Below are 16,140 nucleotides of genomic sequence, written 5' to 3'. Positions count from 1 at the left end.
CTTGCGTAAACGGTCTCTTTAGCCTTCGAGAACCAGAATGTAAGATGATCAACAATTAACACATAACGGATTTCGAAGAAATGCTGTCAGGCACCTTTTTAACGACTTCAATGGACCTGTCTCGCTAAATGAAAAAATTTTTCCTCAACTGTAAGGCTCTTTCATAATACAATACCGTTATTCAACGGTAACTATTGGCGAAACTACCTTCAAGTCAAAGGAAATCAACGTGGTCGAATCTGAATCTCCGTTATTCCAACTATTGGGAGAAAAAACGAAGTTAAAGGAAGTTTTCTCACTACAAATGGTCATGGAACGCAATACTAACAACACAAAAGCTCTGGAAAATTGAAGAAGCAATGCAACTATAGAATCTTCCGTTATCTACGGATACTCCATCATCGTACTACTACTTATAATAGGATCGATCACGGAACACCCACGACGACGTAGGTCAACGGACAATGCATAAGCTTCCGGGCCAGAAACGCAAGAAAAGCCCTCCCATTCAGGACCTGTACTCTACTACTTTGCGACCGAGGACAGTCGCGTTTAAGAAGGGAAGAGTTAACACAACAAACAGCAATTCAATTTACACCAACTTAGCCACGTGCGCTGAGCTTTCACCTTTTGGTCAGCGATCGTGGGAATGCAGAACAGTTGATCAAGCTGAGTGCCAATAAAAATAATAATTAAATTGCACTGGCCAATTACAATTAAGTTTGGCCAACGACCAAAGAGCAGCAACCTATGTCAGCAGAAACAGCAACAGCGGCAGAGACGGTGGCAGCGATGGAGCGACGCGTAGCTATAATTTATAATTTAATTGTTTAACTTAAGTAAATTAAGAAGTTTGATTTATTTTTTTTATAACAAAATCCTAATCAATCTTTGAACTTATACAATGTAAAACGACAAAATGTTGAAATACAAATTCATCTTGAATAAACATTTTTAATTTGTATAAATTTTTCTAATTTTTAGAAAAGTTTTCCTTGCTTCGAGGGCTTTTTCGCCTAGATTTTAGAAAGAAACGCCAGTAATTTTATAAAAATTAACCGTGGAATTTGAGGTGCGGTGCATTGAATTGAGGCACTGCCTATTTTTAAGCTAGGAACCCTAAAAATGTTCCTAAATGCCAAAAAAACTTTTACCTTAAAGTGAGTAACTTTTGGTATGCCTGTTATACCGTTGCAGAGGGTATTATAATTTCAGTCAGAAGTTTGCAACGCAGTGAAAGAGACATTTCCGACTCTATAAAGTATATATATTCTTGATCAGCATCACTAAGAGAGTCGATCTAGCCATCTCCGTCTGTTCGTCCTAACTAGTCTCTCAATTTTATAGTTAGCTGCATGAAACTTTCCCAAAAGTTTTTACGATCCCATAGAAAAAATCGGAAAAACAAATGAAAAAATTATAGCTTTGCTTTTTAAAATTTTTTTTTTAGTTTTTCGAGATGGTTAATTATTACAGAATTACGCTTTCAGAATTACACATTTCAGACTGACACAGGAACGATGGAATAATCGATCTGAAAATCATCAATGTTTTTAAACATATAAATTAATGTGTTTTTAAGAATATTTAATTTTTGCAATATCATAGCTGCAAGGTTATATATTCTTCGGCTTGCCGAAGTTTGCCTCTATTCTTGTTTAGGGTTAATTTAAATTTTAGTCTAAAACTGAAGGCAAATCGGTACTGGCTCCTTTTTTATGGCGATTTTTTAACACACAGGCAAAAATTTGATTTTTAGCGCGATTTTGGGTTTAAATTTATATGAGTGTATGCTAAATTGTTCGGGCAGTACGCATTCTTTTGAAGGAGCTATTTGCATATTATGGGCAAGACATATTCGAGTATTAATCCCTCCCAATAGGCGAATAATCGCAAGAAGCGCAAGAGGCCAAAAACAAGGAATACAAGAGATAAATACCTGCAAGTTTTCTCGAAAGGAACAAAACGAAAATTGGCTTGGCATTCTTCTAGCTTCCTCGGACTCAAAAGTTTCAGCACTAAGACTTGTAAGATCAATTCCGGATTTATAATTCCACTTGAGAAACGAGAGCGTTTAGCTTGAATAAGTTGTCAAAGTTGTTTACAAAATTGTTAAAAAGTGAAACAAAAAAAACACATCAGCTATCAAACAGGTGAGTGCTATTTTCATATCTTATAATTTGTGAAATATTTCCAATTCAAAAAGACATAGGACTGGAGCACATCGACACCTGCATTCTCCTAATTGAGAGTAATAATAATGTAAGTTTTTTATATAATTTTAAAATTATTTATACAGCTAATAAATATATTAATTTTTTTTAGAACAATACAATGGATAGCCCTTCAATAAATAAAATATTAGGAGAGGGTTTTTTTTTATTCACAATATGGATGGCGAACAAAAAAGCTCTCAGATCGTATTCACACTTTTTCTGCGCTTTAATGAGTAAATGTTTGTACCTTGTTGCTTGCATTTCATCAATATTTCATTCATTTAGATGCCAGCAGCTAGGGAAAGCGCTAGGCCATGCGAGGTGTGAAAAATGTACATGACTCGAAGAACAAAACAGCAAAGCCAAACGGACCCCTAGCATCCCCAACACTCCCAGAAGATTTTGATTATATCAATTGGCATTTATATTTCAATTTTAAAGTTATAAGTATGAAAAAGTAGGTTTTTTAATTTTTAACATTTGTTTCGAATAGCTCCTAATCATCTCTACCAATGATAAAAATCTTAACGTAAAATATACAGTAACTTCTTGGAGTTAAAAAAAATACTTGTATTTCTGACGCGACAAAAATGGAACTGCTATTTACAAAATAAGATAAAAACACAAAAGTCTACGAGCCTGGAAAGAGTTTTTGCACATCCTTTTTTTCAGTATTACCTAGAGTGTGCTATCATGGATATAACCAAATTTTATTGAAAACTTTTCGGAAGTAAATTTTATTTTAAATGGTTATAGATATCAGACGCGACAATTTAAGACGCGACAAATCGAACAATTTTTTGTTCCCGAAATGATCCAGAAATATATTTTGTTTAATTAAAATTCATCGTGCTAAGTTTTGCGAAAGTATTATATAAGTAGTATATCAGATAATATCTGACTTTTTGACGGCAGACATAAGAGTTAGTGATAAGAATTTAGTAAACGTCGTTCAGTTAATGCATAGTTCTTTAATAAATAAGTCAGTATTTGTACTACATATATTGCTCATTACAAAAATCTTATTACATTATTTGTATACCCTTTCAGTCAAAATTTTGCAACGCAGTGAAGGAGACGTTTCCGACCCTATAAAGTATATATATTCTTGATCAGCATCACTAGGAAAGTCTAGCTATGACCGTCTGTCCGTCCGTTTCTACGCCAACTAGTCTCTCAGTTTTAAAGCAATCTGCATGAAAGTTGTCTTTCTGTTGCAGGTAGTATATAATAGGAACAATCGGAAAAATAAATTAAAAAATTATAACATTGCTGTTTTCTAATTTTTTTTTAGTTTTTTGACAAATAGTAATAGTTTAATATTTCAGAGTTACGGTTTAGAATTCATCAAAATCGGACGACTATTGCATATAGCTCCCATATGAACAATCGGAAAAATAAAGAATATATAATAGCTGCAAGGGTATATGAACTTCGGCTTGCCGAAGATTGCTTCCTTTCTTGTTTATTTTTTTTTAGTCCTTCGACATATAGTAGTGGTTAAATATTTCAGAATTACGGTATAAATTTCATCAAAATCGGACAACTATAGCATATAGTTCCCATAGGCACAATCGAAAAATAAATGATAAACAATTATAACTTTGCTGTTTTAAATTTTTTTTTTAGTTCTTCTACATATAGTAATGGTTAAATATTTCCGAATTACGTTTTAAATTTCATCAAAATCAGCTTGCCGAAGTTGGCTTCCTTTCTTGTTAATTGTTGCAATAGCTGCAAGGGTATATGGACTTCGGCTTGCCGAGGTATATTTCTTTTCTCGTTTTTATTTTTAGTGCTGTTAGGCCTACATAAATTTCAAATTTGCTTTACGAGATGTGTAGTGTATTTTTCGTGTTCCTGAAACTTGGGCAACATTTTTCCATTTCTCCTGCAATAGTATTGATGTTTCGATTTCATTGGCACCAAAGTATATAAGTTGAATTCCGTTAATGTTGCCTTTTTTGCGCATTTTTTTTAAAGTCCAGCGGACTTGTCACTATAACTATAGCTCCAACGCTATCGAGCGCTCCTTTTCCATGAGAAGTAGCTAAATAGTTCTACTCAATATTTTGCAGCCAAAATAGTACAAACAATCTATTAAGCTACGGACGATAAATTTATTTTTAAATTGCGAACTGCTGCCATCAGGAAATATAAGGATATTTTTAAAAGTTCCACTCTGCTCCTTAAGTTTTCTTATAATTTTGGTTAAAAAACAGAAAACGTAAAACTTAATATGACTTATATTTTCGCTTTTTATACCAAATTAAGAAGTTTTATGGTTTTTTCTAATAAACTCAATATTATAGATTTCGGACGCGACAGACTTTAAAAATAAAAAATAAAAACCATTTATACATTTTTTTTATGAAAAAATGTTTAATAACCTTTAACTAAGGACCTCCTTTAAGAATAATAGCACAGATGTGTTTGGCCATTGTTGTTGTGTTGTTGTGATAGTAAAACGAAAAAAAATTTTTTTCGATTTCAAACGCGTCGTTCAAAATTTACAAAAATAAAGCTGAAATGGACATTAAAAACATTATTATTTAAGTTATAAACATTTTCATCTGCAAACTGTTGGCTTATTCTTAGATTCGTCATATTTTGTTTGATCCTAAAGCATCCACGGAAGCCATAACAATTAAACGAAAAATTTAACAAAATGTTGCTGAGACAAAATAGTTAGTGTTTCTGCTGTTTCAAAGTAAATTTTAAGTTGAGATGTTTGTTAATGGTTTACTAAATGGAGTTCAAAGTAAGCAATAGAGAACGCTTTTATCGAGTTCCCCGACTATTAGATACCCATTACTTAGCTTACAAATTTCAAATCAAATAGTTCCTCAGAAAAGAGATTATAGCTGGCGCATCTGCCAAATTGAATTGACAACACTGCAATCAAAGAGCGAGTAGCAACACACCCCCCGCTGCAGCAACACTATCTTATTCAGTGCAGCGATAGGGCACTTCCACTTTCCGCTGCTCTTTATGCTTGTACTCCGTTTGGAAGGGACCCCATAGCAAAAACATAAATTGCCAATATGATCGGAACACCAAGCCCAATAACAACGGTCTAACGTGTCTACATACATACTTTAAGGATTTGTGGGCGTTGGAGTGGGCCCGGCTCCGTTTTGAAATAAACTTGCGCGGCGTAGGAATTACAAGAATCTGCATGCCAATCCCACACGCAGAAAAATGGTTAGAAAGAGCATCCAATTTTTATTGGGTGAGAAAAAATTGGATGTTGTATCTATTTAAAATGAAAGATCAAATAACGGTGATGGTTATTTTAGCAATTTAAAAATGATACCTCCGATTGGTTTTTATATGCTTTGAATTGGATAAGACTGCCAACTTTGTTGGAAATGATGACTTCTACTGGAATTCGAATTTCGATTAATGAGTCGACTTTTTTGAAAGGCAGAAAAGAACTCGATTAATCTTAGTTGAAAATCGTATTCGACTGACTTTATTCAATCCTCGAAAATTCTGTTGAATTTATAGGTTAAGAGTTACATTTTTTATGAAAATAAATTTTTTCAATTCGAGAAAATTCATCATCAATACTTAAATATACCAAAATAATATCACAAAAGTACATACAAACGATTATTTAACACGTATACGTGAAAATAAAAACAAACGGCAATTAATCATTCAAATAAAGTGTTTAATTCTTGTCAATTTTTAAGCCTACAAAAATCGATAACATCGATTATTTTACAATAATCGACAATCAACTCTCGACTATCATTGGCTTTGCATTTTTCATCCCTACTCTTTTCTGTACTTTTCGGCTGATCGCCACGCTCGTTCCGGTATTGCGCGTTTTTTTGTGTTTAGTTCCTAGAAAATTCTACAAGAAGAGATGGATGAAAAAAGTTTGGAGTTTTTGGAAAATGTGGATCCCGAGAACGCGGAATTTTTGATTGTTCTTTTTAAAGGTAAGTTCTCTCATGCTCATTAATTGATGCCTGAATTTATAAAACAACAATTTTCTAATAACTATTTTGTTTTCTAGGCAACGTACTACGTAGCAAGGCAGCCGAAAACTAATTTGGAAGGCGCGAAGCAGCCAGGGGTAAATTAAATCGAAAGAGTCCGAACAGGTATGTCATGAGAAATGTCCCTTTCCATTTCTATAAAGTTTCTTTTTTAACTTTGTTCTCTTAACAGACAACAACTGTTCATGACGATGGAGTAAAGAGAGATGAACAGGGTGAAGTGAAGGAAGACCTGGAGTGGTTAAGACGATGGCTCGAACCCGAGGTTGCGGCTACTGAGCGGTGGAGTAGGACTTCCGATTATCGCCTCCATTCCTTAAGAATTACTCCTACTAGAAAAAATGCGATTCGTCGTCAAATTAATTCAATTACAATTGATTTGAAAATAAAAAACTTATTGAAAATTTTTTTAAGCAATTAAAATAGATATAATATCACTGGGTAGATGGTTTTATGAACCAACTAAATAGCAACCATATACAAAAAAGTTGGATCAAGCAAACAAGCGCTTGTTTTGTCGAACTCTCTCAGTTGGTGAATATATCCAATTCCTGTGGATCCAAGAAAACTAGATAAACCAACCAACAAATTGGATCGCTCCCCAGCACCTATTTAAAATAGTTGTATTATCCAATTCAGAGGTGTATATTTCCAACTATTTTTCTGCGTGCAAATCTCTAGTTTAGTATTTTCCGAGATCTCGACGTTCATACAGACGGACATGGCTAGATCGACTATTGCTCCTGATCAAGAAAATATATATACTTTATAGGATCGGAAGCGCTTCCTACTAAGCCTACGAGTAACGGGTATAAAAAGTAATTAAGACAAATCCACAGTTAGGCAGTATGGGTCAGTATGAAAATTGATCAACAAAGCAATATGCGTAAAATTATAGCAATGGTTTTTTTTTTGTTTGCTTGTTGAATATCTTCACTAATTTTAAGTATAGTCCATTGCTTGTCGAAAATTTGAACTTTTTTTTATTTGGAAAACTAGTCACTGTACGTCGTTTTTATATTTTTACATTTTTTATATGTGTAGGCTATAAATAACTAGGCTATATAATATAAATGGCGAGACACTTACTGTAAAGCTTTATGTTGCCATCCATGTCGCCACGAGGATTTTTGGCGACGCATTTGTAGTTGCCGTAATCGGTGCTCTGAACATTGGTAATCGTCAATCGCATGGTCGCCTTGTACGATGGATGGCCCGGGTTCGTTTCGGTTCTGAAAGTAGAGGTTACGGGGCAAGTTCAATGACAGCTATTGTGCCCATTGTGGGTCAGCCGCAACGAACGGCAATCGAAAAGCAAGGCCAAGGTGAGACTGATAAGCGGCCACTTTTGCCTAATCAAAATGCGACCTAGCCAGCAACGCACAGTGGCTGGAGGTACTGTTAATCCAATTTTCAGTCAAGTTTTTTAGTTTAAAGCAATTAATTGTGTGATATTGCTGGCAAATAGTTAACAGTCTATTAACTTAGTAACACGGTTTCATTATTATACTCGCTGTTCTTCTAACCAGGGAAATATGTTGGTTGCCTTTAACGCCGTTGCAAGATACGTGTACCATATCTCAGCATTCTCACACGCTTTTTTGTATCCAAGTCTTACAAATCTTATTAAATATTGCTCATTAATTATTTATATAGGTTATAGTCACTAAATAAATTATATTTATATTCAGACTGTTTAAATTTTCTGCATCCAACAAAACAAACAACTTGAACTGTCCTAGATTTATGTTCTCCAGCTCCGAATAAGAAATCATAATACCTGCTAATCGACAATGGAATGAGCTACTGCATGATTTAAAAGCTATAAATTACCTTAACAGAATTAAATGGCTGTCATAATGGCTAAAATAATTGAACATTAGTATTAAGTTTTCTAATGCACAATTCTTCACTTTATAATTAATTGTGTCTACTGCATCAGTTTATAAGTGAAAATACTCTAAAAATAGCACAACTAACTGGTGCTATTAATTTTTATAAACAAAAACAAAACTATATTAAATTAAATTTATAGAAATATTTTTTTAATTGTAACTCGTATGTTTGTATGGCTTCACTCCACTGCTCATTTACACGATGAAGACTGACAGGCGACGGCCAGCTCTGGTCCGCAGTCTCCGCGGACCGGGCGAGTTGTTCTCTGGCCAGTTACAATTTATCACAGTCGAAACTATCATGCTGAAGCTTAGCTTGGTGGCCTGGCTCAGTTTTTCTCTGGCGTGGCGCACCACGCCTACCGCCTGTCGCCAGACCAACACTCCCCAGAGCATCCAGCAGATGCTGGCCGCCCAACTGCAGAGCTACATGGACCCGAAAGCGCGTCCCTGCGAGAACTTCTACCAGTACGCCTGTGGCAACTGGCAGTTGCAGCAGCAGGAGCACCAGGAGCATTACTCTCCGCTCAATACGAAGTGGACCATGGATCGGGATCGTTACCATGGGCAGCTGCTGCCGAAAGATACCTTGGATTTGATAGAGCACTCCGTGAACCGGAAACTGGAACTCCTGCTGAGGCGCAGAAATGAGAGCTTCACCGAGCTGAGTTCTACAGTTTTAGAGCAGATGCGTCAATACTACCGTTCATGCAAACGCCTTAAGCCCTTTAACCTAAAGAAATATTTGCAGCTACTGACACCCAGCAACCACACGCAGTGGCCGTCTGTGACTCGAGGCTGGCGTCGGGAACAGTTCGATTGGATAGCGACCTTGGGACGACTGCGACTGCACGGACTGAACGGGGTGCTGTTCAGGGAAGATGTTTTGCCGCGATGGGACGACGCGCGCACCTACAGTATCTATGTGAACAAGCCGAGCCACCAGGAGACGCTGCCAATGGGCGAGGGCGCTATAATCGAACTACTCCTGGACATCGGACAGACCAAGCGCACGGCCAACGCCTTGGCTCGCCAGGTGGACGTCTTTGAACGAAAATTACATCGCCTGCAGCAGCTGGATGACGAAGAAGGGCCTCGGGAAATGCAACTCGGGTACCTGGCCACTTACCTGCCCCAGCTCCGATGGGCGACTTTTTTAAGCCAAGTGCTTACCGAGAACGAGCTCGATCTGCGTTCCACACTGATCATCGAGAACATACCCTACCTAGTGGCCCTCAGCGATCTGGTAGAAGCCGAAAGTCCGGACATCGTCTGCAGCTACATCATGCTCAAGTGGTTGACCTTCCTTAAGCAACAGGGTCCCGCGGAGATCTCGCGTAGTGAGTGTGTGTCCAGTCTTAGAAGGGCCATGCCCTTGGCAAGTAGCTGGTTAGTTGGTCAGCAGTTTTCCGACCCTGACTCTGAGACCAACGTCCGCGCTCTCTTTCAGCGCCTCAAGTTGCGCTTTGCATTGACCCTGGCTGAAAATCGACTTCGACTATCGCAGCCTCTTGTGAACATCCTTCAGCAGAAGCTAAGCGCAATGCACCTTCAGATGGGCATTGTTCAGCCAGAAGATGTGGAAAATGTTGAGCAGTACCACACGCGCCTCGACCTAAGTGACCATTCCTTTTATGGAAACCAGCTAGCCTTGCTTCGTCAACGTGTGGAGGCGAACCACAATCTGCTCTCCATTAGCTTAATGAGCTCTACGAGTTCCACGAGAAGCAACGTCAGCTACCTCGCCGAAAGTTGGGAAGCCAGTAATTCATCACCCTTGTATGTCAGACCCCGTAACTTGGTCATAGTGCCTCATGGTCTGCTCCAGTTGCCCGTGTGGCACCGCAACATCAGCGCTCTGCAACAACACGCCGTGATGGGATTCGCCTTGGCCCATGAACTGGCTCATGGCTTCGACATGATGGGAATGAACTATGACGCCCTAGGGAACATCATGGGGCCTGTAGAAGAGATCAGGGCTAGTAGTCAATTCCGACAGGGACTCCACTGCCTGCAACAGCAGATGGCTACCGGCTCAAAGTGGCTCGACGAAAAACTGGCCGACTTAGTGGCACTTCGGCTTACGTATGAGACTTTCTTTGGGGTGCGTGCTGATAAAAAGGAACCACGGGATCCGTTAAATCCACAGTTTAGCCAGCGGCAGTTGTTCTTTATCAGCTTTGCCCAGTTTTTCTGCGGCAGCACACCCGTCCCAAGCCTTGGGATACATTCGCGTACACATTTGGAGCACGCCGTTGACGAATTGCGTGTGACACAGACGCTGGCCAACTTTGAGGAGTTCTCGAGGGAGTTTGGCTGCGAAAAAAAGGCCAAGATGCAGGTCAGCGAGCGGTGCCGGCTCTGGTAAAGGTTCCTCCTATTAGGACATGACGAAATCCAGCAATAAATAATTCAAGCCAGGAAATAAAAATTGTCGTTTCTTGACATATATTTTTAAAGGACTAGTGGTGTTTGTATTCATTAAATTAAAAAAATTATTTTTTAAGATCAACCAACTTGGAAATAAATTAAGGCTTTTTTAACACTTTTTCGAAAATCAGCCAATATGGAAATAAAATCGTATAAAAATCCCAGCTATGGGTTGTGTATATCCCTTTTAAAGATTATTTATGAGAGCAAGAAAAATAAACCTCGGTAAGCTGAAGTTTTTATAAAAAATATTAATGTTCAATAAAATTACAATAAACTAATGATCTCAATATGTTAACAATACAGTCTTTATTTTTTTTGTTTAAATTTCGAGTTATATGCGTATATCTTGAAAATCAACTCAGTTATTCGGACTTACGTATTTATAGGACAGCTATTAGGTGTATTCGACAGATTTCAATAAAATTAAATCCAATATAATAAAAATGTACAAAAATTATAAATATCTAAAATTATTAAATCCCTCACGAGATATTTGTTTTGGTGCTAGAAGGTGCTAACTTTATTCAAATAAAAATGGGGGAACATTAAAAAAAAAATTCAATAATTAAACGAAAAAAAATTATATCGGATTGATAAAGATTTAATTTTTCAATGTTTTTTTAATAGTGAGGGCTTACTTTTATTTATTGCATTGATAATTAAAGCCGGATTCCAATGGCGCAATAAAACGCATTAAGCCTAATGCGCATTAATTTACACAGGGAATCCCATAGTGCTAAATCACGCATTTAAACTAAATGCGATAAATAAATGAGATTTAAAATCATTCGCCCCGAATATTTTTGGTAAAAATACCGAAAAATACTGATTTCTAACGATATTTTGTTCGTGCCAATTTTATAACAGCTGTTTCTTATATGCAAGGATGGCTCAATTTTGATTTCTTTTGAATATAGAATCTATTTTAAAAATGACTGAAAACAAGAGCACACGCGCCTAATTCTGGTCGCAGTACCACATTGCATTACTGCTGGATCTCTGGCAGAAAAATATTCCCACTTATACGGGGATCCTTGCCCTTTTCAGAAACTGTGGTGGTCTCCATTGCAAACCCGTCAAACAACACCATCAGCTCCCCTTCCTTGTCATCCAAGTGTCCAAATGCATCAGTCGCATTATGGATGTCCTGTTGGGCATTAAAGATATCCGTAAACTCGCTCATATTCATGATTTGCGAAAATTCAAAATTAAACAAAGCCATATCAGCTGTTCGTGCCACTCACATGTCAGAGTAACATTAGCTAAATGCTAATGCGCCAATGGAATCAGGCGCATTTAAAAAGTGTACTAATACGGCAATGGAATCAGGCAATTAAGTTATCTGAGTGATAGGACTCGAACTTCTTTTCTTATCCGTGCTACCTCCGGCGCAATAAAGCGACGGGTATGCTTCGTTTTATTAAAAGATGGTCAATTAAGTTTGTAAGTTTTCCCTACAAGCAAAAGCTGAGATATAACTATGGAGGGTAGTACATGTAGTGACGATGTGCACCAAGAGCGTGTCCATAGGGGACTACTTTAAAAAGCCACGGAATCGAAAATCTGATGTGATGGTCCGATCGTAACGAGTAATACGCCAATAGAGAGGTATCGGTAGATGAATAGGGATCGAATACTAAGAATTTAGAAAAATTAATTGTTTCAGGAGAAAGGGAGAAAGGAGAAAGATCCGATGCACCGTTTCAAAGTTATTCAAAAAAAACTTTTTTTTGGTATATCTGTTAAAAATGAAACTTTTCTCAGTTTAGAGCAGTTGACGCTGCACTGGCATGAATGTTTTCCTTAAAGTATGCACCATCAATTTGGTGTAAAAATGTAAGCAAACTAATTATAAATCAGATACTTTGCAAAAAATGAGCAAGATGTAAGCAAATATTTTAAAAACAACAAAGCTATAAAAATTTGAAAGTTATATTGGGATCCAAATAACTTTCTCGTTAATTTTTATATCCTTACAAATGGTATTTAAATTTCAGTCTCGTTTCTACACAAAGTAGCCTATCAGTTTAAAAGCTAATAGTAGAATTTGAAACGAGCCGGATCGGACGACTGTATCAAACAGTTCTCATGGAAATCGCCACTATCATCACGTTTCCGAAGAATGGGGGAAATGTGAGTCTTAAAACTCCCCACAAATCCCGATGCCGGAGAGCTGCATAGCAACAGCGAAGGAGACGAGAATGCCGGAGGAGTCAAGGGCAATAGGGTCAAACAGTGAACAGCGGACCTTGGACCGTGAACTAACGGTACCTAGCTGGACATTGGACACGGCAAGGGCACAAGGTCGAACGGTGAATTGGCGGACTTCGGACCTGCACAAAGAGGACGCACCGTGAACTAACGGTGCGGCAGTAGACCTTGACCCGATAACGCGAGCTGAAGGAGAGGAATAAGGGGACCATCACAGGCTATAAAAAAGCGTAGTTCGCCCCGAATCAAAGCTAGTGCGTGTAACCGAGACCAGTAGCAAGTTAATCAAGTGCCAAGTGCCAGGATCAAGATCGCAAAGTCGGGATGCCGAACGACTGCAAGTCTACAAGGCTAAGTCTATAAATTCTTTTTGACTTGTCTATAACTTGACATTTCAGAATTGCGCTTTTAATTTAATTAAAATTGGAAAACGATATTATATAGCTGTCATAGGAACTATCGAATAATAGAGCTGCAAAACATCATAGCTTCAATGTTTTTAAACATATACGCTAGTAAATCATAATTTTAATGTTTTTAAGAATATACACATACTTTACATTTATTGCTTTTGCATCTTACATGCATCTTAGATGCTTTAAAGAATATTTAATTCTTGCAATAGCTGCAAGTCGAAGTTTGCGTCCTTTCATGTTATTCCCTTGCAGAGGGTATTATAATTTCAAACAGTATATATATATAAGGTCAAGTAAAAGGTAATCCATTATTTGTAAATTAAATTTAAATCTTTTTCATGGTTAGAATTAACCGATTTATTTCAAATAAGCTCCATTTTTTTTACAATCGATTGCCATTTTGATGTTTATTTTATGATCTCCCTCTCATAAAATCCTTCGTCCGTATTTGCAAAAAACTGAGCCAGTCGGTTCGCAGCTTGAAATTCGGTCCAAAAGGTTTTATTTTGATAGCTCATGTTGCACCCATACATCGAGCTTTTTTGGGTATCCAGCCTTTGTTAAATGGTTCCAAACTATTTTTTGAGCGATGTTTAGCTTCTGGGCAATTGATTTAATGCGTTAATGACGGTCAGACTCAACGGTTTCCATTATTTTGTTGGCATTTTTGACGATTGGCCTTCCGCAGCGTGCTCATCCTTAAGAGCAAAATTCCCAGAACGAAAGTATTACGGCCATATAATCCATTTACATTTTCAGCTGCCTGGCTTGCGTTTTCGCCTTTGTCAAAGAAAAATTGTAAAGTTATCGAATTTTTTCTTTGCGGGTCTTTACGTATATGTAAAACGTAAAACAATTGGCGCCAAAACTTTACGTATGTATATGTACATTAATACATTACAGCATACACATAGGGATGCAAATGTACCATGTATAAGAATAAGTTTTTTTAAATATATCTCAAATATAACAATGTTTGAAAATAGTTGCTAAATCGTTTTATAATAAGAACAATTTAAATTAAATAAACAGCTTTGTATTACCCCAGCTTGTGGCTTTTAAATAAATAAACATGGCGTTTTTTTGTTTTGTCTGACAACCCACGAGGGTAAGAGACAATAATATAAGTTATGATTTTGGACATTAGAAACATTTCGGATGCAGGGTTTTTTATTATCAGCACCTCCAAGCGAATCATATGTTCGAGTGCTTATCAGTTTTTTTACATCAGCTATCAGTTTTTTACAATTATTACTTGGAATAGATTCTTTGTATAGCTTTATTTATTATTTCGACTTAAAAAAAATATTTTTTTTTTTAACATATATATGAAATGTTTATAATCCGAGTTCCCTTTATATTTTTAGTTGTTCATCTTGTGTCCCTGATGCAGGAATTAAAATATCGCCTGAATTTCCGGAGTCCTAAAATATTTTAGAAGCTCCCAACTATTCTACGGCAGATTATCTATCGATACAAAAACTGTCAAATAAAAACATTGTTTTTTTTTTTAGCCAATGTGAGACACACAACAGAATATCATTGTTTACATCTAAATTTAAAGATGATTCTTTTTAGAAGAAGGTAAAACATTAAAGTTCTTATAATTCCATTGAATTTATCATTTGAGTTTTAAAAATACTAATTCGTGCTATCGTGAATGAAAAAATTAAAATTTTTAAACTTTAAATTTCATTTTATTTTTTATTTTAATTCCAGATACTAAAAACTCTACTTCTGGTGGAGGACCTTTTAATAAGGTGTAAACGCAGCAGACACATAAAGGGGAACAGTTTTACAGCTAAATTTGCCCAAAATACTACGATATAGTTATCTCTGGTATACGTTTTGTTGCCGAATTTGACCGAATGTGTTATGTGAAATCCACAGCTGCAAAAACTTTCAAATGCCACATAGAGAAATGCGCTAAGCTATAGTCTGGGCAGAGTATAAAAATTGGGGACGAACATTCGAAAAAACTGGCAAACGATTTTTATGCAGCAAGGGTCTGCAAGCCGTACTTAAGGGAAAATATTCTGACGAAACGACTGGAGAGATAACAATGGCGCTACAAGAGAAGGAATTATCGCTAAGACAGTCTTCAATATCCTTAACAGGGATAGAAAGCCGCAGCCACTTTTTAAGGTAGAGCTCAAATCACAAAATAAGCCCCTAAAGAAATACGAAGTGCACCCTACATACAATCTTCAGTTCCTGCTGCACCGCAGACTTGCAGTTGAGGAACCGCACAAACGCAGTGATCCGGTACAATGTGCGAACTGCCAAGAATATGGCGGTGTGTGAAGTTTGTAGAGAGCTTCATGACTCCGCACACTGCCCAGTGCGGCAACTGCGGTGGCAATCACACTGCTAGCTACAGAGGTTGCCCAGTTTATAAGGAGCTGAAAAGTGGCATCCATCAGAGAGGAACTACTGCCCGCACCCAAAATTAACAGTTGACAGCTTCCACAACAAACCCTAAACCTTTCCGACTGCAGCCAGATCCTCACTAAGACCCATAAACTCTGACAAAAATGGGACATTCGCAAGCGCTTTAAAATCAGGACTGGCTACCTCTGTCTCAAAAAGTTAATTTCTGCAATCAGCATATCAACAACCGAACACGGCTCCGGAGCGTCAATCGCAGGAGCAGCCTAAATGCAATTTTGAAGCTATGATATGCAGCCTACAACAAAGCTTTACGGAGTTTAAGTCGTTTATGCGCAGAACTATGCAAGATTTAATGCGCAACCAAAATCTATTGATTCAAATGGTTTCACAAGAATCCAAATAATGACTTCCCTACGGATATCGTTTCATAGCATAAGCTTGAGTTAGCTCAATTCCTAATCGAAAATCATATCGACGTAACACCAACTCACAAACAAATAAATTTTTCGGCTACGAGGCTATTCATTCTACGGAACAAATCATCCAGATGGCAAATCAAATGGTGGAA

The 16,140-nt window shown here is 37.2% G+C and overlaps 2 protein-coding genes and 2 long non-coding RNA genes across 5 annotated transcripts in view; 3 read left to right on the top strand and 1 right to left on the bottom strand.

The window, feature by feature from the left end:
• Window positions 1-16,140, bottom strand: part of LOC108150075 (neurotrimin) — a 137,171-nt gene that overhangs the window by 14,311 nt on the left and 106,720 nt on the right. The window contains exon 7 of one of the 2 annotated variants that reach the window (XM_041708755.1): window positions 7,316-7,458. In XM_041708755.1, coding sequence (XP_041564689.1) covers window positions 7,316-7,458 — 143 coding nt within the window. Of the gene's footprint in view, window positions 1-7,315; window positions 7,459-16,140 lie in introns of those variants that run through there. The other variant, XM_041708754.1, reaches the window with a different exon arrangement.
• Window positions 2,079-2,745, top strand: LOC108134977. The gene is made up of 4 exons (XR_001773868.2): window positions 2,079-2,153; window positions 2,207-2,262; window positions 2,326-2,449; window positions 2,502-2,745. It is a non-coding gene; the product is annotated as an uncharacterized LOC108134977 (long non-coding RNA).
• LOC121467364 lies at window positions 5,901-6,519 on the top strand. Its single transcript, XR_005977480.1, has 3 exons — window positions 5,901-6,166; window positions 6,244-6,331; window positions 6,399-6,519. It is a non-coding gene; the product is annotated as an uncharacterized LOC121467364 (long non-coding RNA).
• Window positions 8,292-10,581, top strand: LOC108150077 (membrane metallo-endopeptidase-like 1). The gene has a single exon (XM_017278039.2). It carries the CDS (start codon window positions 8,324-8,326, stop codon window positions 10,487-10,489), a length of 2,166 nt encoding a protein of 721 aa, XP_017133528.2. The 5' UTR covers window positions 8,292-8,323; the 3' UTR covers window positions 10,490-10,581.

This window comes from Drosophila elegans, unplaced genomic scaffold, assembly GCF_018152505.1.
Source record: "Drosophila elegans isolate 14027-0461.03 unplaced genomic scaffold, ASM1815250v1 contig_397, whole genome shotgun sequence".
Lineage (NCBI taxonomy): Eukaryota > Metazoa > Arthropoda > Insecta > Diptera > Drosophilidae > Drosophila > Drosophila elegans.
Note: the sequence above shows the minus strand (reverse complement) of the source record. Positions and strands in the feature narration are given on the sequence as shown.

Excerpts from the sequence above, each read along its gene's own strand:
- LOC108150077 (XM_017278039.2), top strand. The coding sequence starts at position 8,324 with ATGAAGACTGACAGGCGACGGCCAGCTCTGGTCCGCAGTCTCCGCGGA.